The sequence below is a fragment of the Microcaecilia unicolor genome, chromosome 4 (genome assembly GCF_901765095.1).
Source record: "Microcaecilia unicolor chromosome 4, aMicUni1.1, whole genome shotgun sequence".
Classification (NCBI taxonomy): domain Eukaryota; kingdom Metazoa; phylum Chordata; class Amphibia; order Gymnophiona; family Siphonopidae; genus Microcaecilia; species Microcaecilia unicolor.
The window spans coordinates 14,801,117-14,827,874 of NC_044034.1; the positions used below are offsets into that span (position 1 = coordinate 14,801,117).

General features: G+C 46.9%; 1 protein-coding gene across 2 annotated transcripts in view; it reads left to right on the forward strand.

The window, feature by feature from the left end:
* The window catches only part of INPPL1 (inositol polyphosphate phosphatase like 1), a 255,019-nt gene that overhangs the window by 222,718 nt on the left and 5,543 nt on the right, over positions 1–26,758 (forward strand). For both annotated transcript variants that reach the window (XM_030199978.1, XM_030199979.1), the window contains exons 18-26: positions 1,908–1,989; positions 2,990–3,079; positions 3,259–3,372; positions 4,013–4,101; positions 5,055–5,142; positions 5,815–5,970; positions 10,133–10,217; positions 13,879–14,028; positions 15,837–16,590. In XM_030199978.1, coding sequence (XP_030055838.1) covers positions 1,908–1,989; positions 2,990–3,079; positions 3,259–3,372; positions 4,013–4,101; positions 5,055–5,142; positions 5,815–5,970; positions 10,133–10,217; positions 13,879–14,028; positions 15,837–16,590 — 1,608 coding nt within the window. The remainder of the gene's footprint in view (positions 1–1,907; positions 1,990–2,989; positions 3,080–3,258; positions 3,373–4,012; positions 4,102–5,054; positions 5,143–5,814; positions 5,971–10,132; positions 10,218–13,878; positions 14,029–15,836; positions 16,591–26,758) is intronic.

The window sequence follows — 26,758 nt, forward strand, 5'->3', positions numbered from 1 at the left end:
TTCTGTGTTCATGCCTAGATCACTTCCTGATAGCTGGGATGAGATTTACAACTAGCTCGTATTTATTTATTTATAAAATTTATATCCCACCTAAACCTTAGCGGGTAACAATATAACATTCACAATTTCTTATACGATACAAATAATAATAATACCCACTGTATGTCAAGCAACCAGGAAGTTTAAAAAGTCTTGCCATAAGTACATAAGTATTGCCATACTGGGAAAGACCAAAGGTCCATCGAGTGCAGCATCCTGTTTCCAACAGTGGCCAATCCAGGTCACAAATACCTGGCAAGATCCCAAAAAAGTACAAAACATTTTATACTGCTTATCCCAGAAATAGTGGATTTTCCCCAAGTCCATTTAATAACGGTCTATGGACTTTTCCTTTAGGAAGCCGTCCAAACCTTTTTTAAACTCCGCTAAGCTAACCACCTTTACCACATTCTCTGGCAACGAATTCCAGAGTTTAATTACACGTTGAGTGAAGAAACATTTTCTCCGATTCGTTTAAAATTTACTACATTGTAGCTTCATCGCATTCCCCTAGTCCTAGTATTTTTGGAAAGCTTAAACAGACGCTTCACATCTACCCGTTCAACTCCACTCATTATTTTATAGACCTCTATTCCACCAGATATTAAAAGGCCAGTACAAAAAAGTGTCTTCAGAAGCTTCTTAAAATGTCCTGCATTAGTACAGTAACGTAGATAGCCAGGCAGGGCATTCTACGATCCAGGACCTGCAACCGAAAAGGCTGCTGCTACTTGTGTACAAGCATACATCAGTGAGTCAGTTGCCAGTTTTTTTTGTGAAGTCAGATCTCAACCCCCCTTGCAGAAACAAACAGCTTAACCGCAGAGCGATAATACCATGCAGTCTTGCCGTACACAATCTGATGGAGAACATACAAGATCTTAAAATGAATCGTATGTTGCACGCTTCAACGCAGGAGTAATATGTTCACATTGTGACAAGCCCATAACGACCCTCGTTGCAACATTCTGTACCATCTGCAGTGCTTTAATTTTTGCAACTGGCATTCCCAGATACAAAGAATTACAATAATCTCTCCTCGATATCGCCATTCTTTGCACAACAGTGCAAAAATCATAAAAAGACAGCATACTCAGGACGTGAGTTGGTAAGGGCTTCTGGGTCCTTCTCCCATTCCTTCCAACTTTAAGACCTTTTTTTTTTTTTTTTCCAAACATGCTTCCCTTCCGTCTCCAATAGGAAAGCAGTAGACTTGAACCCACAACATAGGCCACAGCTTTTCAAAACGATTAGGGGTTCTGAAATCAACTCGATTCACTCCTTCGTGGACATGGTGAAAAGGTTTTCTGAAGCACCAGCTGCACCCAGGGGCGTAGCCAGACTTTGTCGGGAGGGGGGTCCAGAGCCCGAGGTGAGGGGGCACATTTTAGCCCCCCCCCCCAGCACCGCCGTCACCCCTCCTGCCATTGCCGACCCCCCCTCACCGCTGCCACCACCACCAACTTTGACGACCCTCTCGACCCCCCCCCACCGCCACCATGGCGTGCAGGACGTCAGAAACAGAACGAAGCCTTCGTGGGAAGAAGAGGACCTCGGCTGGCATGGATTGGGGTCCCACGCCAGCAAAGGTAGCCCACGGTGATGGCGGCAGTGGGGGAGGGTTGGCGGTGGGAGGGGGGTCGAGAGGGTCGTCGGTGGGGGGGGGGGGTCAAGAGCAAAATCTATGGGGGCCCAGGCCCCCGTGACCCACGTAGTTACGTCACTGGCTGCTCCCAAGGAGCTGGTGCCCATGCATTCAAGTACAATTTCGCCCCCCCTTGCTGTGTCCTTTAAGGTCTCTGGAAGTGGTTATTCTTTGAGCTCCCTGCTCTGGCTCTGTTCTCACTGCATCCTCTGCATTCCTCCAGGTACGAACCAATGTCCCTTCCTGGTGTGATCGGGTGCTGTGGAAATCCTACCCGGAAACCCACCTTATCTGCAATTCCTATGGTAAGTTGCACCTCATCCTAAGCAGGGAATAGGAACCCACAACAGGAAGAGTAAGAAAATGGCACGGTGAACCTAGATCAGGAAGTCTGTATCCCCTACAGACCTCCGAAAACAAGGAAAAGGTTTAAATGTGACCCTACAGAGTTCTGAGAGAGAGACCCACAGAATCAGGTTCAGTAAGGGAAGTATACCAGTCTTGAGAGTAAAGGAACTGAATGTTAAGTCGAGGTCAGGATTTGGTACCATCTCCCCCCCCCCCCCCCCCCAAGAATCCTTGGAATGAGAGAAGGATGCGTTGGGTTCAGATCGGGGATGGGTGTGACCTTGCAGAATCCTGAGGGAGGTGAGGGATGAGGATGCCGCTGCAGAACCCTGGAAGAGGAGGGACTTAATATGTCCAAATTGGGGAACAATGTGACTTTTCAGGGTCCTGAGAGACGTGAAGGATGTGGATGATGCTGCAGAGCACTGAGAGAGGAGGAACATGGCGAGTCTGGATTGGGGATGAGTGTGACCTTGCAGAGCCCCTATAGCAGGGGTAGGCAACTCCGGTCCTCGAGAGCCGCAGGCAGGTCAGGTTTTCAGGATATCCACAATGAATATGCATGGACTTGATTTGCATACACTGCCTCCATGGTATGCAAATCTATCTCCTGCATATTCATTGTGGATATCCTGAAAACCGGAGTTGCCTACCCCTGCCCTAGAGGAAAGGAGGGGCACGTCAAGTCTGAATGAGGGATGAATGGGATCCTCACAGAGCCCCTGAGAATAAGAGAGAAACACAACGAGACCAATTATCTGACCCCAGAAGGTGGAACTGGTTGGTCAGTGCTGAACAAGTGACCATCATTTGAATCATAAGAGAGAGAGAGGAAGAGGAAAGCCAATTGATAAGTCAGGACATGACCTGATGCTATTCTTCCACTCTAAAGCTCTGTGGTTTGACTAATCCCTCCTCCCCCAAAAGCAGTGTCACTAACAGTCCTTTTTATTTCAGGGTGCACCGATGACATCATGACCAGCGACCACTCCCCTGTATTTGGATCCTTTGAAGTTGGGGTGACATCTCAGTTTGTCTCTAAGAAAGGTATGATGTGCTCTTCAGAAATTGTCTTCTCTGCCTCTGATCTGCTTCCGTGTCTTTCACGTACCCCTTATCCTTGTCTGACATATCCTGTATCCTTTGTAACCTACTTGTCTCTTTTTAACCACTCTCTTGTTGGTCATAAACTCTCTCTTACTTCTCTGACTGCTGCTATATCCTAGGTCTCTTGAAGTCCTCAGATCAGGCCTGTATTGAGTTTGAGAACATTGAGGCCATTGTGAAGACAGCCAGCAGGACCAAGTTCTTCATCGAGTTTTACTCCACATGCTTAGAAGGTAAAAGGTCTCACCTGAGACATTTTTGGAGCTTGGGGATGAGGTATTCAGAGATCAGGACTTGGTACATGGGAATTAGGACTAGAGAATAGAGGATGCACAAGGGCTCCAGAATAGAGAATTCTCATAGGATCCAGACTGGGAAGACACAGGATATTCAAGGGTCTTGATGAGATGGGGATACTGGTGAGTTAGGAGGTAGTCAAGGACATAGGTGTGGGATACGAGGATAATGAAGGACTTGGGAGCGGAGGGGATGTGGGATACGTGAGGGCTGAGACACAGGGAATACAGGATTTCCCGAGGACTGAAAACTGGAGAGACAAGGGGATGCTTGAGGACTCAAGATTGTTGAGATGGAGGATACACAAACGCTCAGGCCCATGGCTAAGGTAGAGTACAGGTTCTGGAGGGTTCAGAATTTGGGGGACTTGGATACTTGAGGGATTAGGTCCGGGGAGATACTCGAAGTCTCAAGACTGGAGGTAGAGAATACTAGAGGGCTCAAGACTAGGGGATGAAGAGTTTGCTGAGGGCTCACAAGCAGATTGTTGGGGGATGAACTGGTGATATGCTCGGGTCAGAGAGTGAGGTGGAGGTATGTGTGTGCAATATTAATTTTTGTTTTCCCTCGGCACAGAGTTTAAGAAGAGCTGTGAAAATGATATGCAGAGCAGTGACAACATCAACTTCCTGAAAGTCCAGTGGTCATCACGGCAGCTGCCAACGGTATGGGTTGGAAATGCCCTTCTGCAGGCATTTCTTGTGTCATGACGTATAGGACATTGGCTTTCCCTGCCCTTTGCCCCAGGACACATCTAGAGAGCAGAGCCATTACAACCTCTGTATGTCTTCACCCACTAATCAGAGTGACAATACGTTCGTTTGATCATTTCCCAGTCCCTCAACCTACTTGCAGGTTAGGTGGGAAGGTGAAGGAAATGGAATACAGCTGTTGAGGGACTCTTAGAGGTACGGGAAAGGCCAAAACTTCTCTTTACTTTGGTGTGAACTGGATTATAAGTGTCTGGTTACTAACCAGATCATCTAACACGAGACATTCTGGTCCAGAATTGGACACTGGGTGACCCTACATTTCAAGGAAACTAGGACTCCATGCAACTGATTGATTAATCTTGTATCAGGGACTAATTATTATTGAATGTGGCTTTTTTGTTGCCCCATAGTTTCCCCAATCTCCTTTGGGCTTCTTGGCTGGTACCTATCACCCGGCTTGGGCATTGTTAGAATCAGGATGCTGGACTTGATGGACCTGTGGTCTGATCCAGTATGCATTTTCTACGTTCATATATTCCTGCCTATTTGTAACTGGGTTTTATTGGGCTATGGCTCCGTGAGATTCTGTTTGGACCCATGAGTACTTTTACACTTCCCCTCTTCTTTCTAGCACAGCCGTCACTATGATGTTCCTCAGCCACAGTTTGCTGCATCCTCCTCCCAAGCTTGGTATGAATGCAGCCTAGACATGGTCCCTTCTTAGGGACTGAGATATATCCCTTCCCTTCCATTGATAGCGTCCCCAACCCCAGCTCAGATGCTCCGCATGGCAGCACACAGTACTTCCACCGAGCCACAAGGCTAATCTACTGATTTCTTTTATCGCGTATCACGTTTCTGATTTCTCATTTATCTAGGGCCATTTTCTTTAATTTCTGTTTCAGTTGAAGCCGATTCTGTCAGAGATTGAGTACCTGCAGGACCAGCACATACTGCTCACAGTGAAATCCCTGGATGGCTATGAGTCATATGGTGAGAAGCAGGAGAAAAGATTCCATTGAGTAGGCGAAACCTACCTGAGTGTCCCCAGCCCTGGGGGAAGGGAAGGAACAGGAGTGAGAGTAGACGGAAAGAGGGGGCAAGGAGGAACCCAGAGAACAGGGTGAGGGGGATAGAAAGAGGAGCATAGTGGAAAATCGAGGTGGTGGGTAGTGGGATAGAGAGAGGGGAGAAAGGAGCAGAGGGAAGAGGTGTGGTAGTGGGCTAGGAAGCAGGGGGCCAGAGTGAGGAGGTGGGAAATGGGATGGAAAGGAGAGGGATACAGGAAATAGGAGGAGAAGGGAAGAGGTAGGAACTGGAATAGGTTCAAACAGCTGAAGAATTTGGATGGAAGGGTGAGAGGTGAAGGTGATAGTAACAGAGCACATTGAGCTTAGAGGTGAGGAAACAGGAAGGTGCAGGGAAAGATAAGAGCAGTCAAAGGCTTCTGGCCATCCAGTTGTCCCTTTTGCCACCTATCACCATCGCACAAACCCTAATCTAGAGATATCGTAGTGTGTGGTGCAGCAGTAGGAAAAGAGGTGGATGAGTTGGGCTTGGGTTCTTACCAGCCATCAAGATTTTTTTTTAATTTTGATAATTGCCATCAATATCTGGTTTCTCTTCTGCCTAAACCTCACACAGTGTATTTGCATGTGCTGGCAGGTGAGTGCGTCATAGCTTTGAAGTCTATGATTGGGAGTACTGCCCAGCAGTTTCTGACTTACCTCTCGCACCGCGGTGAGGAAACTGGCAACATCCGTGGCTCTATGAAGGTCCGGGTCCCATCAGAACGTGTGGGGACCAGGGAACGCCTCTATGGTAAGGATCTATTTGAAAATCACCGTATGCAAGTGTTGTACAGGGAAAAATCTAAAACATCCATGTAGTGTAGGAAAGCTTATAGGTGGGACGCGGCAGGAAGATGGACCAGTGGCTGGCATAGCAGGTCTCTCGATCACTGCTACCTGCCAGCCACAGCAGTGACTCCGGGGGGGAGGGGGGGCGGGGAATGCTGGATCTAAGTAATGTCGGGAAGTATTTTTTCATGGAAAAGGGTGGTAGATACGTGGAACGCCCTCCTGCGGGAGGTGGTGGAGATGAAAACGGTAATGGAATTCAAGCATGCGTGGGATAAACACAAAGGAATCCTGTTTAGAATGAATGGATCCACAGAATCTTAGCGGAGATTGGGTGGCAACACCAGTAATTGGGAAGCAAAGCCAGTGCTGGGCAAACTTCTACGGTCTACGCCCTGATCGTAGGTGACCAGATATTGGTGGGCTGGAGTGTAAATTTAAGGGGCTTCGACATGAGCTTCAGGAAGAGTGCTGGGCAGATTTCTAAGGTCTGTGCCCTGAGAAAGGCAAGGACAAATCAGACTCGGGTATCCATATAAAGTATCACATGCCATGTAAAATGGGTTTGTCTTGTTGGGCAGACTGGATGGACTGTTCAGGTCTTTATCTTCTGTCACTTACTATGTTACTATGTTATGTTACTATGTTATCATCCTACACTCCTGCCTTAAAATGTACAAAATAAGCCTTGGATTTGATGAAGCTCACCCTACAGATGTAGCAGACCATACCTCATCTTAATTATAAGACTAGATAGTTTAATGGTTCGTGCAGTGGTCTGGGAACCAGGGAAGCCAGGGTTCAGATCCTTCTGATGTTCCTTGCAAAGTTGGGCAAGTCACTTGACCCTGTTGTCTCAGGTACAAATTTAGATCGCAAGCCCTCTTTGGACATGCAAATACCTAGTATACCTGAATATAACTTGTCTTGAGCTATTACTGAAAAGGCACGAGCTAAATCTAAATATCAAGATCCAGGATGGGACATTTTATTTTATTAATTTTATATCCCGTATTATCCAATTGATCTAAATGGGTAACAGAAAACATACATAAAATACAACACAATCATAAACTTAAAAAGAAACGTATTAAGAATAATTAAAAATGATATCTCAATATAATAAACCTTAAACAGTCAATCAGCCACATCTGATACAGACAAACAGCTAATCCATAATACATCTTCAGTAATAAGCCTTTTAAAATAAACTGAATACCTTGTCTTGAGCCACTACTGAAAAGGTATGAGCTAAATCCAAATATCAAGATTCAGGAAGGGATATTTTAGGGAGGAAGAGGGGGTGGTGGTTGGGAGGCGAGGATAGGGGAGGGCAGACTTATACAGTCTGTACCAGAGCCGATGATGGGAGGCGGGACTGGTGGTTGGGAGGCGGGAAATACTGCTGGGCAGACTTATACGGTCTATGCCAGAGCCGATGATGGGAGGCGGGACTGGTGGTTGGGAGGCGGGAAATACTGCTGGGCAGACTTATACGGTCTATGCCAGAGCCGATGATGGGAGGCGGGACTGGTGGTTGGGAGGCGGGAAATACTGCTGGGCAGACTTATACGGTCTATGCCAGAGCCGATGATGGGAGGCGGGACTGGTGGTTGGGAGGCAGGAAATACTGCTGGGCAGACTTGTACGGTCTGTGCCCTGAAAAGGACAGGTACAAATTCAAGGTAAGGAATACACATATGAGTTTGTCTTGGGCAGACTGGATGGACCATGCAGGTCTTTTTCTGCCGTCATCTACTATGTTACTATGTTACTATATTACTTCCATTTTGTCTGGCACTGATTCCACTGAGTACTCTTATTAACCCCTTCAGCTGTGGATTTATTCTTAATCCTGGAGACGCAAGTGATCTACAGATCACCTACTATTAATGTGTAGATGATCTGAGCAGCGAAGAGCTTTGTGGAAGACATTGAGATGACCTTCGAGCTGGACAAATGTGCAGAGGTCCCCTTTAGAGGGAAACTAAGCAAAACTGAAAATATTTTTTTCTGACTGAAGGTGACAATGTAAAGAAATTTGAGCAAGAATGTATATACAAAGATCTTAATTAGATGCAGCAATCCAGCACAAAGTACTGAGAGAAGAATCAGCAAAGTACTACGGAGATTGAAATCGACATTGAAAGTGCTTTAACCGCACTAAATAAATACCAGTCGTCAACCTGCTTGCAAATCCCATGTTTTAATGCAGCTTTGGAATTGTAAACTGGCTTCAGGGCTGGTGCAGTGCTGTTAGGCAGCATAAATGAACCTCAAGCATTGTCAATTATAGACTTGTATAAAGAGGAGAGAGACCACACCAAGTGTGGCGGGTGCACTAGATCCCCATGGAAAAAGTCAAGTACAGCGTAGAAAAGAAGTGGGGAAGGTAGGCTCTTTCCAAACAGTAAGGAAGACGTATGATAAAAAGTTTTATTGATAGAATTCAAAAAAACGACTCAACACAGAAGTGTTTCGGGGCTGGAGCACCTTCTTCAGGAGTCTTGTGTTGCGATATGATGTTAAATTCCAACTAGGTATAGGTGCGGTGGGACCACAGTCCCAACTTCCAAGATCAAACGGCTTCTGTAAGCAACGTATGCTGTCGCAGAAAGGTATCAAGCCTACGTTGTTTACAGAAGTCGTTTGATCTTGGAAGTTGGGACTGTGGTCCCACCGCACCTATAACTAGTTGGAATTTAACATCATATCGCAACACAAGACTCCTGAAGAAGGTGCTCCAGCCCCGAAACACTTCTGTGTTGAGTCTTTTTTTTTTTAATTCTATCAATAAAACTTTTTATCATACGTCTTCCTTACTGTTTGGAAAGAGCCTACCTTCCCCACTTCTTTTCTACGCTGTAATATACTTGTATAAAACCATAATAAAGGAGGCCAAGAGAGACTTTAAAAAGAAACTCACTGTGAAGGCCAAACCTAACGCTAACAGGTTTTTCAGGTATGTCCAGGGGCGTAGCCAGACCTCAATGGGAGGGGGGGGGGCACATTTTGGCCCTCCCCGCCGCTGCAAAGGTACCTTAGCTGGCGGAGGTGCCCAACCCCCGCCAGCTGTAGTGTTTGTCCTGTGCTGGTCTCGCATTGCCTATTCTGTTTTCAGTCGTGCCGTGCGTGCTCGTTTTAATGAAACTGAGCCCGTGCGACGTATCGTGCACGCTCAGTTTCACTAAAACGAGTGTGCATGGCACGACAGAAGAGCAGGGTAGGCAATGCAGCGAGACCAGCACGGGACCAATGCTACAGCTGGCGGGGGTTGAGGACCCCCCCGCCAACCAAACAGGGGGCCCAGGCCCCCGTGGCCCTCCGTAGCTAGGCCACTGAGTACGTCCAAAGCGAAAAGCTCGTGAGGGAGTCATTTGGGACTGCTACGTGACTAAGGGTAAAAGGAATGTTCCAGAAGGCTAAAGTAATAGCAGAAAAACTATCCCTGGCAGTGATCAGGAATTTTTTTTTTTTAAAGTGCTGATTGCTTCCAACTAAGTTAGAACCAGATATTCAGTGGTGGGCCTTGTCCAATCGTCTTGCCTCATCCTTGGCCACCTTTAAATCTAGACTGAAAGCCCACCTCTTTAACATTGCTTTTGACTCTTAACTACTCGCCTCCACCTACCCTCCTCTCTTCCTTCCTGTAGACATTAATTGATTTGATTTACCCCTACGTCTTGCCCCATCCTTGGCCACCTTTAAATCTAGACTGAAAGCCCACCTCTTTAACATTGCTTTTGACTCGTAACCACTTGTAACCACTCGCCTCCACCTACCCTCCTCTCCTCCTTCCTGTACACATTAATTGATTTGATTTGATTTGTTTACTTTATTTCTTGTCTATTAGATTGTAAGCTCTTTGAGCAGGGACTGTCTTTCTTCTATGTTTGTGCAGCACTGCGTACGCCTTGTAGCGCTATAGAAATGCTAAATAGTAGTAGTAGTAGTAGTAGCATTAACTATCCAGGTGTGTCTGACCAGGAGCTAGCTGCCCATGCCCATCCCCATCTGGCTTGTGCCCATCTAAAACCATGGGATGGACTAAGACATTTCTCATCATCTCTTAAAAAGTTGGGTTAATCTCGTGATATGTGTGCTTTTCTTCTTTCCTTCCCCAGAGTGGATCAGTGTTGACAAAGATGAAACGGGAGTGGCTAAAGGAAAGCCGGCCTCTGTGTCCCGCGGGAGTCAGGACTACGTCAGGTAAGAGAGTCAGGGGAAGGGAGGGCGAGGTGAATCCTGTGCTGAACAGAGCTGGACAAAGTGAAGCTTATTTATTAGGGCTGTTGACTGATTAAAAATTGTAGTCACGATTAATCTCACAATTACAATTTTTTTATCCTGAGTTAACGGTCCAGCTCATGGCAGGCTCAATGCGGCTTACATGGGGCAATGGAGGGTTAAGTGACTTGCCCAGAGTCACAAGGAGCTGCCTGTGCCTGAAGTGGGAATCAAACTCAGTTCCTCAGTCCAAAGTTCACCACCCTAACCACTAGGCCACTCCTCCACTCCACTGTTACCCTCTTAATGAGAGAGGGAGAACTGTTGGACATGGGGTGGAGAGGATTTGATTTGCTTACTTTATTTTTTGTCTATTAGATTGTAAGCTCTTTGAGCAGGGACTGTCTTTCTTCTATGTTTGTGCAGCGCTGCGTATGCTTTGTAGCGCTATAGAAATGCTAAATAGTAGTAGTAGTAGTAGTTAATGTGACAACCCACTTTACTGGAACAGACTTATTTTGCAGAAACAGTTGGATAAGAACCCGTTTCCCTGAAGTTTGATGATAACAGCTCTGGCTGTGTGGACTGAGTTAACTAACTTGATTAACTAGTGAATTTTTTTTGCACGCTTAAAAATTTTAATCACAATTAATCTTGGTCCAGCATCGCTGTATTTGCCTGGGTTGCAAACAGCGTCTCCAATGCAAGCGGGTTTCCTCCACCGGCCCCGAGAGCCTTCCTGGAGCTGCATCTCATCTCCTCTGATGCAACCTCCTGGTTTCCGCAGCTGCAGGAAGGCTCTCGAGGCCGGTGGAGGAAGCCTGCTTGCACTGCAGATGCTGAGCACAACCCAGGCAAATACAGCGATGCTGGACCAAGATTAATTGTGATTAAAATTTTTAAGCGTGCAAAAAAAATTCACTAGTTAATCAAGTTAGTTAACTCAGTCCACACAGCCAGAGCTGTTATCATCAAACTTCAGGGAAACGGGTTCTTATCCAACTGTTTCTGCAAAATAAGTCTTTCCAGTAAAGCGGGTTGTCACATTAAGAGGGTAACAGTGGAGTGGAGGAGTGGCCTAGTGGTTAGGGTGGTGGACTTTGGTCCTGAGGAACTGAGTTTGATTCCCACTTCAGGCACAGGCAGTTCCTTGTGACTCTGGGCAAGTCACTTAACCCTCCATTGCCCCATGTAAGCCGCATTGAGCCTGCCTTGAGTGGGAAAGCGCAGGGTACAAATGTAACAAAAATAAAATAGATACTATTGGAGATTCTACATGGAATGTTGCTACTATTGGAGATTCTGTTGCTACTATTGGAGATTCTACATGGAATGTTGCTATTCCACTAGCAACATTCCATGTAGAAGGCTGCGCAGGCTTCTGTTTCTGTGAGTCTGACCAGGACGTCAGACTCACAGAAGCAGAAGCCTGCGCGGCCACATTGGTGATCTGCAAGGGCCGACTTCTACATGGAATGTTGCTAGTGGAATAGCAACATTCCATGTAGAATCTCAAATAGTAGCAACAGTGGAGGAGTGGCCTAGTGGTTAGGGTGGTGGACTTTGGTCCTGGGGAACTGAGGAACTGAGTTCGATTCCCACTTCAGGCACAGGCAGCTCCTTGTGACTCTGGGCAAGTCGCTTAACCCTCCATTGCCCCATGTAAGCCGCATTGAGCCTGCCATGAGTGGGAAAGCGCGGGGTACAAATGTAACAAAAATAAAAATAACAGTATAACCGCCCATAATGGTTAGAATGCACACATATCTCAATTCACAGGGTTTTCAAAGCAAAAATGTGTGGATACTGTTTTCAAACTTACCTTGAGGAAAAGTGGACCAAAGAACTTCCAGCAGCCAGGCATAAACAACCAAAATTTTATTGACAAAGCACCCAAATTGGAAAGACCCAACACAGGGCTGTGTTTCTGAGGAGAGCTGCCTTCCTCAGGTGTTGAAATGCTCTGTCAGCTGCGATATAAGGTGGAGAGATAAGTACATAAGTATTGCCATACTGGGAAAGACCAAAGGTCCATCAAGCCCAGCATCCTGTTTCCAACAGTGGCCAATCCAGATCACAAATACCTGGCAAGATCCCCCAAAAGTACAAAACATTTTATATTGTTTATCCCAGAAATAGTGGATTTTCCCCAAGTCCATTTAATAACGGTCTATGGACTTTTCCTTTAGGAAGCTGTCCAAACCTTTTTTTAAACGCCGCTAAGCTAACTGCCTTTACCACATTCTTTGGCAACGAATTCCAGCGTTTAATTACACGTTGAGTGAAGAAAAGATTTCTCCGATTCGTTTTAAATTTACTACATTGTAGCTTCATCGCATGCACCCTAGTCCTAGTATTTTTGGAAAGCGTGAACAGACGCTTCACATCTACCCGTTCAACTCCACTCATTATTTTATAGACCTCTATCATAGGAGTCACCGACCAGGAAAAGGATCTAGGTGTAATCGTTGATGATACGTTGAAACCCTCTGCTCAGTGTGCGATGGCGGCTAAGAAAGCAAATAGAATGTTATGCTTATTAGGAAAGGAATGGAAAACAAAAATGAGGATGTTATAATGCCTTTGTATCGCTCCATGGTGCGACCGCAACTCGAATATTGTGTTCAATTCTGGCATCTCAAAAAAGATGTAGTGGAGTTAGAAAAGGTACAGAGAAGGGGAATGAAAATGATAAAGGGGATGGAATGACTTCCCTATGAGGAAAGGCTAAAGTGGCTCTAGGGCTCTTCAGCTTGGAGAATAGATGGCTGAGGGGAGATACGATAGAGGTCTATAAAATAATGAGTGGAGTGGAACGGGTAGACGTGAATCGCTTGTTTACTTTTTCAAAAAAAATACTAGGACTTGGGGGCACATGATGAAGCTACAAAGTAGTAAATTTAAAACGAATTGGAGAAAATATTTCTTCTTCTCAACATGTAATTAAACTCTGGAATTCTTTTCCAGAGAATGTAATAAAATCAGTTAGCTTAACAGGGTTTTAAAAAGGTGTGGATAATTTCCTAAAAGAGAAGTCCATAAGCGATTATTAAGATGGACTTGGGAAAATCCACTGCTTATTTCTAGGATAAGCAGCATAAAATCTGTTTTACTGTTCTAGTATCTTGCCATGTACTTGTAACCTGGATTGGCCACTGTAAGAAACAGGATGCTGGGCTTGTCTATCCAAATATGGCAATGCTTAACGTACTTATGTGTATATGGACCTGGGAGGTAGGAGGGGGGGGGGGGGGGGAGTATGTGTCCCAGTGTATATAGACCTGGGGGAGGGAGAGTGTGTGTTCCCAGGGTATATGGACCTGGGGGGGGGGGGGGAAGGGGGGAGTGTGGATACCTGGTATATATGGACCTGGGAGGGACGAAAGGGTGTGTGTACCTGGGGTGTATGTCAAGTTCCTGTTGTTTACAAGAGGCATTTTGTGTTTAGGTTTCTAAAGTCTTGAAGTCTGCAGCTTATACGCAGTGTTAGTGACTTCTGTGAGAACTTCGATTTTGTGTATTTATCTGTCAGCGGGAGCAGCTGCATCATCTCCAGTTCAGTTTAACCCCCATCCCTGTCTATCCTTCTGTCCTCACCTCCTTCATACCCTCCCTTTTTAAATCGACTCAACTTCTCCATTAGATCTATAGGTCGGAAGGCTGCTTCCACAGAAAGCTCAGGCCCTCCACTCGCGAAGCTGTTCGATGAGCCGGAGAAGCTGAGCAGTCAAGCCGTCAGCCGCTCCGCAGCACCGCTCCCTGCCACAACCAAGGAGGACAACACCCTGAACCGGTCAGTCTGTGAAGCCAGTAACAGTGTGGGTTATATGTGGGCTGCGTGTCTTTCAGAATCATTCAGTCTATGCCAGAACTGGAGAATGAGTGTGTAGAGAAATTTAAATTATCTCTCATTAATCGCAGTGTGGTGGTCCAGCTGCCTTCCAGGCTGAGCTGGGTTCAATTCCCGGCTCAAGTTTTTTGTTCCCTCAGCTAGCTGGGGTGGCAGTGCTGTGGGAGTAGATGCATGGTATTAACCAGTGGGTGTAGCCACAGGGGGTTGGTGGGGGTGGGGGGCATTTTGGGCTCAGGTTTCCTCCAAACCTGCAGCTCCCATTAAATGGCTGGTGGGGATGCCGAAGACAACCCAACCAAAGATATTCATTGTCGAGCTACTCCTCCCCCCCCTCCTCTTGCTGCTGCAGTACAGAAGAAGTCAGTAGCGTGCTGCCAGCTGCTGATGCTGGAACTCCTTGCACATGCTCAGTTTGCGCAAGAACTGCGCATACTCGGGGAGTCCAGGCGTTGGCAGCTGGTGACATGCCGCTGACTTCTGTACTGCAGCAGCGTGAGGAAGAGGTTTGGCTGGTGGGACTTCAGAACGGTAGTATTTTTGGCGTGCTGGGGGGGAGAGGGGAACGGAGGGAGAGAATGTTGCTTCCCCCCATCCTCCTGTGGGATCCATCCTCCACCCCCCCCCCCCCCCCAGAAAAAAAATCGGAGGGCTGGCTACAATCCTGGTATGAACGGAGATGTGAAAACGTAATTCCCCCACTCTCTGTCCTGCCCCCCTCTTTTTAAGTGGGTAAGAATGCTTTCAGTTCACACTGCAAGTATTGTACTTTTGAGGTGAGTAATCCATATGCAGTTTGTCATGGGCCAACACATACTTAGCTGCGTAAAAAGCTTTGTATCTTACAACCTGAGTTAATTATTCGCGGCAGGTGAGGAAGATGAGCAGAACATAATCGTTAGAAGTCCAGTGACAAACTGTGCTCACACATCCCATCCAGAATCTGGCTGGGGTTACAGATTTAGGATATTATTTGAATTGATTTGGGGGAGTAGGGGAGAGACCAGATTTGTCATTTCTTTCTTGGTGGTTATGGTGGACCTGGAAACCCACTTGTGGGTGAGTGTGCAGATGTATCAAACATATAAATGGCAAGAGGCGTACTCACTCGCAAATGCGCAGTAGAGACCCTCTCTGTCCCGCCCCCGTGTCAATACGTGATGACGGGGGTGTGACAGAGAGGGAACCTGCGCACCTGCCAGTGAGGGAACCGCCGTCGCCACTGCTCCCCCCCCCCCCCAGGGTTGCCGCTACCGCTTTCCCCACCCGGCCCGGGTACCTGGCTTCACTATTCAAACCGCCGGAACGCAGCACACAGCTCATCTGAGCTGCCTTTGGCCTTTCTTACCTGCCTGTGGCCCGCCCTCCCTGCCTGTGTCCCGCCCTCGTCGACGTTACTTCACACGAGGGCGGAACACACGCAGAGAAGAAGGAAGGCCAAAGGCAGGTCAGGTGAGCTGTGTGCTGCGTTCCGGCGGTTTGAATAGTGAAGCCAGGTACCCGGCCCGGGTGGAGGGGTGGCGGCGACCTATCCAGGGTGGGGGGCTTTCAAACACCCCCCCCCCCCTTCCTTTACTAGCCCATTTTTGCAGGCTCAACAGCTAGTTGAAGGATATTTTGGCCATTAGACATTAAAGATGGAGAGGTGAAGTGGTTTGCTGGGGGGGTTCGGGGGGGGGGGGTTGAGATTGGCTCTTTCTGTGCTCTTGTATTAGGTTGTGAAGCTCTTTGACTTTATTTCACTTCTTCAGGCCAAAACAGGACACCCCGGCAGAGATGGATGGAACTGGCATGAAGAACAGTTTCAATAACCCTGCCTATTACGTGCTGGAGGGGGTACCTCACCCACTGCTGACCACCGAAGGCCACAGCCCACTAACGCTAAACAAACCACCAGCTGCCAAACACAAAGTAGCTATCACAGTACCCATGCAGCCTGAGAAGTACCGACACACTGCCGCTCACCACCCAACCACACGAGGCGAGGAGAGCTCCTCGGATGATGACGTAGGGACCCTCAACCTGCCGCCACCTGATTTCCCGCCCCCACCTCTACCTAAGTCTGCTGAGTTGGAGATGGTGGACAATCCCTTCTACGCCAGCACCAGGGAGCTGCAGTCCAAGGCAGGGCCGGCCAGAGAGGAGCCAGATGCCAAGCAGAAACCTCGACCTGGGGTGGCCTTCAGTGAGCCTTTGGAATCCAAGGTTTCCTCCAGGCTACCACCTCGGGTCCCGCTCTCACCAGTTGTGAGCTTTTTATCTGAGCCGCTGCCGCCACAGGGCTCGGTGGACGACCGATCTTGCTCGGTGCTGCAGATGGCTCGGAGTCTGAGCGAGGTGGATTATTCAGCCAGCAGCGGTGGCCTGGGAAGGAGTTCTCACCTGCTTCCAAGCAAAGGGAAGATGGAGCTTCCACCGCGCTGCTTGCCCCCTGACTACAGCCGACCCATCGGCTTCCCCCCGCGCTGCATCCGGGAGAGCATTGAAGAAGACCTTGCCGAGGAGGTAGGCAATCCGGACCTGGTTTTTATTCCAGTCACTGCAGGGTCCTTAAGCAAAGCAAGACCACAGAAGTAAAACCAGGAGTGACCCAGTATGTCCCTTGTGAAATGGAAGGGTTCTTTAGCAGCTGTTATCTCTACATTTCCCTGTATGCAAGCAGTATTGATTAAATATTTTGTTTTAAGTGGAATAAGACTGAAGTATTTCAGCTTTCCCCTGTAGTCTCTTAGCCCCCAGCGAACAGGCAGCTGCTTCTTTTCATTTTTTTTCCTTCAAAAATCTTTATTAAAGAACTAGTAAAAAAGGCCCGTTTCTGCCGCTGATGAAACGGGCCCTAGCCGGCACCGGACTCCCTTCCCCTCCCCTTACGCTTGTCTCCCTGGTGGTCTAGAGGTACCTGTTCGGTCGGGGCAGGAAAGAAAGAGCCCCCTCTTTCCTGGCCGTAGCGGTGCTGCTAGCTTCCTTGCTGCATCGTGTGGGAGTCCGGCTCTCGGCGTTTCAAAACGGCCACCGAGAGTTGAAGTCTCGCGAGGCAGCTTCAACTCTCGGCGGCCATTTTGATTCGCCGAGAGCCGGACTCAGACACGATGCAGCCGGGCAGCTAGCAGCAGCGCTCCGGGCAGGAAAGTGGGGGTTCCTTCGTTCCTGCCCGAGCGAACAGGTACCGCTAGACCACCAGGGATAGTGGCGTAAGGGGATGGGAGGTGACGGGGGGAGGGAAGGTGATGAGGGGAAGAGTGTGGTACCGGGGGCAGGCCGGTACCTTGAAAGGGGCGGGGTGATGGGCACGTCGTCGTTTGCGGCTGGGATTTGTTGGAAGGGGAGGAGTAGGGTACTGCTCGCCGTTCGTTGGTTTGCCTTTTTTCGTGTCCCGCCCTCGACGTCATCACGTGTGACGCGAGGGCGGGGCATGCAGACATGGTGAGTGTTGTGGCTTCACCACCATGAAGTTACGAACCGGTGTGTGAGTGCCTGCGGTGACGTCAGTGTCATCAGAACGTTGAGGGTGCGTTTTATTATAGTAGATATAAAAACCTACAAATACAAACATTGAAAGATCAGAAACATCCAGAAAAAAATAGTTTTACATCCAAAATTTACCATGTTCATATGCAAAAAGATAACCAACCTGTATGCAGAATTCCACCCCCCCCCCCCCCCCCCCCTTCACTTGTCAGTAAGACTTCCAAAGTCCCATATAGATGCTGGTTCATTCAGCAACATTCTCCAACAAGTCTCCCTGTGGAACCGGGGAGACAAACAAAGCAGATCAGTCAGTAGTACAAATAAAACCGTACAGATTCTCTGTCACCAGCCTGTGATGTTCATCATATCTTCCAATTAGAATAAAGGTCCCAGATCTTATGAAAACAATCAGTCTGCTGCTCCTTATTTCTGTTAATTTAGACATTTGATATATATAATCTAATTTTCTCAGTTTGAGTTAACTACATAGGTACATAAATGTTGTCATACTGGGAAAGACCAAAGGTCCATCAAGCCTAGTATCCTGTTTCCAACAGTGGCTAATCCAGGTCACAAGTACCTGGCAAGATCCCATAACAGTACAGTACATTTTCTTCTGCTTATCCAAGAAATAAGCAGTGGATTTTCCCAAGTCCATTTTAATAATGGCTTATGGACTTTTATTTTAGAAAGCTATCCAAACCTCTTTAAATCCCCGCTAAGCTAACTGCTTTTACCACATTCTCTGGCAACAAATTCCAGAGTTTAATTACACGTTGAGTGAAGAAATATTTTCTCAGATTCGTTTTAAATTTACTAGTCCTAGTATTTTTGTAAAGAGTAAACAAGCGATTCACGTTTACCCGTTCCACTCCATTCATTATTTTATATACCTCTATCATACCTTCCCTCAGCCGTCTTTTTCTCCAAGCTGAAGAGCCCAAGCCGTTTCAGCCTTTTCCTCCCAAAGGGGGGCATGGATGGTTGCTTCCAGGCAGCTGCTAGAGACAATTTACTGGCCACAAATACATTAGTCACAGAGTGATGAATTTCCACTTTCACCCCATAAGGTTTAAAGTGCTTTAGCGGGTTAAGATACTTTTGCCTTTCATTGTATAGATTCTAGGACCATCGTCCAGTATTGTCAGGCTTTGAGGCGTGCCCACCAAATGTGATACATGTCTCCTACTGCACCACAATTCCTCCAACATAGGCCCAGATGCATCAACCATATGTAAAAAAAATTACAAATGTTAAAGTCCGAACCGAATTAAAACGAACAATGCTCAAAAAAAAAAAAAAAGTTGCACAAGTTCGGTGCGGATTTAAAAAGTACAATGTATCAATGATTCGTAATTCTGTTCGGTAATCGGCCCTTAAGTCATCTCTCCTTCTTCCTGTGCACGCCCTCCTCTGATGTAGGAAACTTACGTCAGAGGAGGGCGTGCACATGAGGAAGAAGGAGAGAGACGTCGGTGGAGGCAGAAGGGAGCGACGATCCGTTGTTTCATCTCGTGCAGTGCCTTCACACAAAGGTGAGAGGCGCTGCACGGCCGATAAGGCGGAGGGGGGTCCTTTGGAGGGGGGGGGGAACGGCGGCGACGAACTCGGGAGGGGGCAGAGGATGGCGGAAGGCGGAGCAGTGTTGGGAAAAGAAGAAGATGAACACAGGAAGGGAGGGGGGCCCGGCGCTGCTAAAGTTTAACATTTTATTTTCAGTTTTTAATTTAGTGACGGGCAGAAGCGGGGAACAGCGGCGATCTGGGGGGGGGGGGGGGCAAGGCTGTCCATACAGGACGCTTCTGACGAGCGCCTTTGCCCCCTCCCGATCCTTTTTTAAGGTATGTTTATTTTTTTAGTAATGCAGGGGAAAGCGGGGAGCCAGTGTTTGTGGTGGTGTTATTTTTTTTTTCTCACTTTTCATGTTTAAACATGCCAGCTTTGATTTTTCTGGTACAGGGGGCAGCGGGTAGATGACAGCTCAGGCCTTTACGACTGCTCTGACCACACGTTAAATATGTTGCGGAAAATGATTCGGTGTAATCGTCGGTATTGTTAGTGCATCTCGAATCGCCTACATTACAATGGTAGTTACTCCGTTTTCGTTAGCTGCTTGCTTTGTTGGAAAAAGGCCTTTAATGCATGCAACGGTTGGGAATTTCGTTCGTTAAAGGGTTGTTAGAGGGTCGTTAAGGTTTAGTGCATCTAGCCCATAGTCCCATCCTATGTTTAAACATACATATTAGCTGTACCAGCAATAGATGACCTTACCCATTTTCAACTATTCCGCAATCTAGTACAATCCACAGTACTCACCCACGCTGACTACTGCAATAGCATCTTCATTGGTTGTAAAATCCAAGTTCTGAAAAAAAACTCCAAACCGCCCAGAACACAGCAGCTAGACTCATTTTTGGTAAATCACGATTCGATTGCGCAACACCACTCCGTGAAAAACTTCACTGGCTCCCTAACAAAGAACGAATAAACTTCAAAGCCCACACGTTGATCCACAAGATCCTCCACGGAGAATCTCCAAGCTACATGACCAATTTGATTGACCTTCCAGTCGGAAACGGGTCCAATCTACACCTTCCCAACTGCAAAGGTCTCCGATACAAAACCTACTACGCATCCAATTTCTCCGTTATAGGCAGCCAACTCTGGAACGCCATACTAAGACATATCCGAACAACCAATGAACACCTACCCTTCCGGAAGCTGCTGAAAATTTACCTCTTCAAACAAGCCTATCCAAACAACCCAACTTAATTTACGAACAACCCACACCACTAATATTACCCATGCCCAATTCTTCCCACCACATCTCTTCCTCTTGTTCCACTCTATACAACGGTGTTATCTCTGTGACACTTTTGTACCCATACATTGTTCTACTTTATACAACTATGTTATTTCCGTGATACTTTTGTACCCATACTTTGTAAGCCGCACTGAACCTGCTATTGAGTGGGAAAGAGCGGGGTATAAATGCTACAAATAAAAATAAATAAATTATTATTAACATTTGTATAGCGCTACCAGACGCACGCAGCGCTGAACACCTGACACAGAGAGACAGTCCCTACTCGATAGAGCTTACAATCTAAAAATAAGACAGACAAGACAATTAAGGGCGAGGAAAGTACTGGGTGAGAAGGAACAAGGAGAGGGGAATTGAGTAGTGGTTATGAGCCAAAAGCAGTGGTGAAAAGGTGGGTTTTCAGCATAGATTTGAAAACAGGTAGAGATGGAGCTAGGCGTACAGGCTCAGGAAGTCCATTCCAGGCATAAGGTGCCGTGAAGGAAAAGGAACGAAGCCTGGAGTTAGCGGTGGAGGAGAAGGGGGACGGCAAGAGAGATTTGTCCAGCGAGCGGAGATTACGGGGAGGAATGTAGGGAGAGAGGAGAGGTAATGGGGTATTGCAGAATGGTTGCATTTAAAGGTCAGTAAGAGAAGTTTGAACTGTACGCGGAAGCGGACAGGGAGCCAGTGAAGAGAATTGAGGAGCGGGCTAGTGTGGGTAAAACGATTTTGGCGGAAAATAAGTCGTGCTGCAGAATTTTGGACAGACTGGAGAGGAGAGAGATGGCTTGCTATAGACACTTAAAGTAAATGTTTAAAATTATATTCCCAATGTTTATACTCATAAGTTGAGCCCAGGTCCCGCTCCCAGTTTGTAATATATCGGGGAACTGTGAGCTGGCAGTGCTCGATAAAGACAGGAGCTTCACCCCCTTCCACTGCCTCCTTGCATCACCTGTACTAAGTCAGTTTCCCCCAATCGCAAGTCCCCTTAGGCTCTACGAACCAAATAGTCTTGTAATTGGCGGTATTGATACTCATGGTTTGCAGGAACCCCATACTCTTCCCGAAGATCTGCAAAAGGTAAAAAGCTCCCCATCTTCCCAAATTTATCCCAAGAATTTAAGCCCTTGCTCTTCCCAAAGCCGATATTGGGGATCCAGGTGGCCTGGAGGAAATCTTGAGGCACAACATATCTCCATGCTTGCCCTGGGATTTGTAGCATGGAATGTTGCTACTATTTAGGGTTCCAGAATCTTGCTACTCTTTGGGATTCTTCATGGAGTCTTGCTATTTGTTATGATTCCGGAATCTTTGTTACTGTTTGGGGTTCTGGAATGTTGCCACGATTTGGGTTTCTGCCAGGTACTTGTGACCTGGCTTGGCCACAGGATACTGGTCTGACCCAGTATGGCTACTCTTACGTTCTTATGTACTTTTACCCAGATCGGTAAAGGATACTGCATGAGGGGAGAAACTATTTTGATCAGGTCTAGAAGATTACTCAAGCATCCAGCCTACGGCCCACAACTGCGTGGAGTCCAGTCAAGTTTGCTCCATGGCCTTCCACGCTTTAGGAAGACCCTGAAGCCAATCCATTAAGATCCGCAGATGTGTGGCTTGATAGTAAAGCAAAAATGGGGAACACTCATTCCCTCCCCCTCCCCTTATCTGATACATTATATAATGCTTTACCCATGATGGGCACGTCTTCCAAATATAGGCAAATACATTACATTGGAAACCCAGAAAAAAATGTTTAGGCAGAGAAATTGGTGATGCCATAAATAAGTACAATAATTTAGGGAGGACCATCATTTTGACTGCATAAACTCGGCCAATCCAGGAGAGACTGAGACCTTCCCACCGTTCGAGATACACAAAAGGTTTGTGAATGTTAGGTGGGAAATTTATGCTATGTAGCACATCCGGATTGCAGGATAGATTAACTCCCAAGTTACCGGATATATTGTGGAGCCCAACAGAACCGGTGCTACTCTTTCAAGAGCGTCATCTGCTCAGAGTCAAAAGTAATATTAAGAATCTCCAATTTTATCGTATTAACTTTAAATCCCGATACTTGACCATCCAGCGACACCACCGGTTCCATCAAAGTCAAAATAATGTCGCCGCAAACAGCATGATTTTATGGTGTACTTTTAATGCCTGGATGCAACCATATTAACCAAGCCAAAGTCTCGAGACGAAGCACACCCATATCGGGTGCCTCGGTGGAGTGGGAAAGTGTTGGAATATTGACCATTAACTTTTAGGCAGGCAACAGGATGGGCATGTAATAAATGCAACCACTAAATAAAGTGACCCGTAAATCACATACGAGTTAAAACCAAAACCAAATACTGCCAATGCACCCGGTCAAACACTTTTTCAGTATCTAAAGATAAAAGACACATGGGCACCTTCCCTGCCCGGGCACTGCAAATCAAACTGCACTGGCTCCCACTAAAAGAGCGAATTGTGCTCAAAATCTGTACCCTGGTCCATAAAATCATTCACAGTGAGGCCCCGGTATATATGTCAGACCTCATTGACTTACCAACCAGGAACGCAAAAAGGTCAGCACGCACATTCCTGAATCTCCACTACCCCAGTTGCAAAGGACTTAAATATAAATCAACATACGCATCCGGCTTTTCCTACATTAGCACGCAACTATGGAACGCACTACCAAATGCCATAAAAACAACGCACAACCTGACAATCTTCCGAAAATTACTAAAAACCAACCTGTTCAAAAAGGCATACCACAATGATCCATCCTAAATACCAGACAACGAAACTCTTCCAGAATTAGACAAAACCGAACTCTTTATACTCGACTGCTTCAGTAACTCTATCACTAACGACCGTTAATACACCACCACCTTATTTCTCACGCCGAAATGAACTGATTTTCTAATTTAATCTATACCATCTATGTACTTAATGCAATACCACTTTGATTTCTCATTCCGGAAATGGCGATCGCCACTACGGCATACTGTAAGCCACATTGAGCCTGCAAAAAGGTGGTAAAATGTGGGATACAAATGCAACAAATAAATAAATGCAGAGCTTTACATATATTGTCCAACATCTATTGCCCAGGAACAAAACTGGCGTGGTCCTCATGAACCAGAGCTGGCAATAACCTCTGGAGCCGGGTTGCTAAAATCTTTGTAAAGATCTTGTAATCAGACGCTAGTAATGAAATAGGTCTATATGAACCACAAAACTTAGGATCTTTACCAGGCTTAGGTAACACATTTATGGTTGCCATGTTCAAAGTCACTGGTAGCTCGGCACTGTCATCAAATGAGTTAAACACCCTTAGAAGCACCGGAGCCAACAATGAGCGAAAGCTTTTTATAAAATTTATTCGTAAAGCCATCAGGCCCCGGGGCCTTTCCATTGGGCTTCAAGAAAGTCTGGTGCTCAGACTCTGATAGCACAGGTAAAAATATACACCATCTAAATAACTGAAAATGTCAGCCTCCATTGGATGAATATCAGGAGTATAGAGTGACTCGTAGTACTGAACAGACATATCCTATATTGACCCTGTGGTACTGTGTAAAACACCAGCTTTGTCCTGTAAGCAAGAAATGTAGTTATGTGACGCCTGCTGTTTAAGTTTAAATGGACTACTGCAACTTGCTTTTCACAGGTCTTCCACTCAGCCATCTCTCTCCTCTTCAATCTGTTCAAAATTCTGCTGCACAATTAATATTTCGCCAAAGTCGCTATGCCCATATCAGCCCCCATATCAGCCCTCTTCTGAAGTGACTTCAATGGCTCCCTATCCGTTTCCGTATACAGTTCAAGCTCCTCTTATTGACCTATAAGTGCATTCACTCTGCTGCCCCTCACTACCTCTCCACCCTCATCTCTCCCTGCACTCCTTCCTAAGAACTCCGTTCACTAGGTTCACTAGGCAAATCTCTCCTAATTTCACCCTTCTCCTCTATCGCTAACTCCAGACTCCGTTCCTTTTATCTCGCCGCACCTTATGCCTGGAATAGGCTTCCTGAGCCATTACGTCTAGCTCCATCCCTGGCCGCCTTCAAATCCGGGCTAAAGGCCTACCTGTTTGGTGCTGCTTTTGATTCCTAACTTGTCACTTGCTCGTAACCTTATCTTGTCTTCCTCTCTTCAGTAGTCCCTTTTCCCTATGTGTCCTATCTTATCCCTTATTTGTCCTGTCTGTCTGTCCTGATTTAGATTGTAAGCTCTTTCGAGCAGGGATTGTCTTTTCTTCATGTTCAATTGTGAAGCGCTGCGTACGACTGGTAGCGCTATAGAAATGATTTGTAGTAGTAGTAAATGCTGAAAGTCTACTAGCTTTGTTGCCAGACTCAAAATGAGTCCGGTGAACTTGCAACAGCTGCTCACCAATATTAGCCAACTGAAGATCATTGAGGTCCATCCGCAGCTGATGTGCCTGGGCCTCGGAGGCAGCTATCCCACCACCCTGTCAAGATTGATGTTCCAGCCTATCCAGTGTTTCTCGTATATCCTGCTCCTGCCTAAACCGGGTTTTGTGCAAATGGGCCTGAAGTAGAATAATTGTTCCCGCACCGCCGCTTTGAGACCCTCCCAAAGGACCCCAGGAGATGCCTCCCCATTATCACTCAACTATGAATAGTCACGTAGGTGTCGCTCTATTTGCGCGAGATGTTCCGGAACTGAAAGTAAGGCATCTCTTAGCCTCCAGCGCAGGGGCGTAGCTGCTATGGGGTCCACGGGGGCCTGGGCCCCCGTAAATTTGGCCCTGGACCCCCCCTGCCGACGCCCCTCTCAACCCCCCGTCGCCGTCTGTACCTTTGCTGGCGGGGGACCCCAACCCCCGCCAGCCGAAGTCTTCTTCTTGCGTTTGGTTTCTTCTGAGTCTGACTTCCTGCTGCACGTACAACGTGCAGGACGTCAGACTCACAGAAACAGAACGAAGCCTTGCGATCTGCAGAAGAAACCAAACGCAGGAAGAAGATTTCGGCTGGCGGGGGTTGGGTCCCCGCCAGCAAAGGTACAGACGGCGACAAATGGTGGGTGGGTCGAGAGGGGGCGTCAAACTTGTTGGAGGTGGTGCTGGCGGCAGCAGGGGGTGTCAGCGATGGGGGGGGGTTGGCTCACCGGGGGGGTGGCTAAAATGTGCCCCCTCACCTCAGCTCTGGCCCCCCCACCACCACTGAAGTCCAGATACTCCCCTGCTCCAGCGTGATGGTGGTCTCATCTGCCCACCAAACCCGCAAAGTCAGTACCAAAGGGGTATGATCTGACCAGGTCGAGTTACAATATGGTGAGATTGAACAAATCGGAGAAAAGAGGGATCCCCCCAGCCAATAATCAATTGAAGAATAGGTCCTCTGGACCTGTGAATAATATGTTAATCCAGTTGTCCGGGACTATATTTATCTCCATAGATCCGTAAGATTCCATCAAAAAATGAAATTATGTAAAAGGTCTTGATCCTTCTGGACATAGTGAGTCACATTGGCCGAGCTATCCAGCTTTGGGTTCAGGGTAGGGTTAAGAACGCCTTCCACAAGAAGAGCATCCTCACTGTATGTAGCAGAAATAGATAAGTACATAAGTAATGCCACACTGGGAAAGACCAAGGGTCCATCGAGCCCAGCATCCTGTCCACGACAGCGGTCAATCCAGGCCAAGGGCACCTGGCGAGCTTCCCAAACGTACAAACATTCTATACAATCAAGCCATTGTGACATCACTAATGAGGTTGGCTCTTATTGGTGGAATGAGCCACTATGACATCACAATAGGTTAAATCACTGCTCTATGTAATAAAAGTGAGCCAAGTAGAGGACATAAGTACATAAGTAATGCCACACTGGGAAAAGACCAAGGGTCCATTGAGCCCAGCATCCTGTCCCAGACAGCGGCCAATCCAGGCCAAGGGCACCTGGCAAGCTTCCCAAACGTACAAACATTCTATACATGTTAATCCTGGAATTGTGGATTTTTTTCCCAAGTCCATTTAGTAGCGGTTTATGGACTTGGCCTTTAGGAAACCGTCTAACCCCTTTTTAAATTCTGCTAAGCTAACCGCCTTCACCACTTTCTCCGGCAACAAATTCCAGAGTTTAATTATGCATTGGGTGAAGAAACATTTTCTCCAATTTGTTTTAAATTTACTACACTGACCATTTTAGTAGCCACCCTCTGGACCGACTCCATCCTATTTATATCTTTTTAAAAGTGTGGTCTCCAGAATCGTACACAATATTCTAAATGAGGTCTCACCAGAGTCTTATACAGGGGCATCATCACCTCCTTTTTCCTACTGGTCATTCCTTTCCCTACGCACCCAGGCATCCTTCTAGATTTCACCGTCACCTTTTCTACCTGTTTGGCACCTTAAGATCATCACATATGATCACA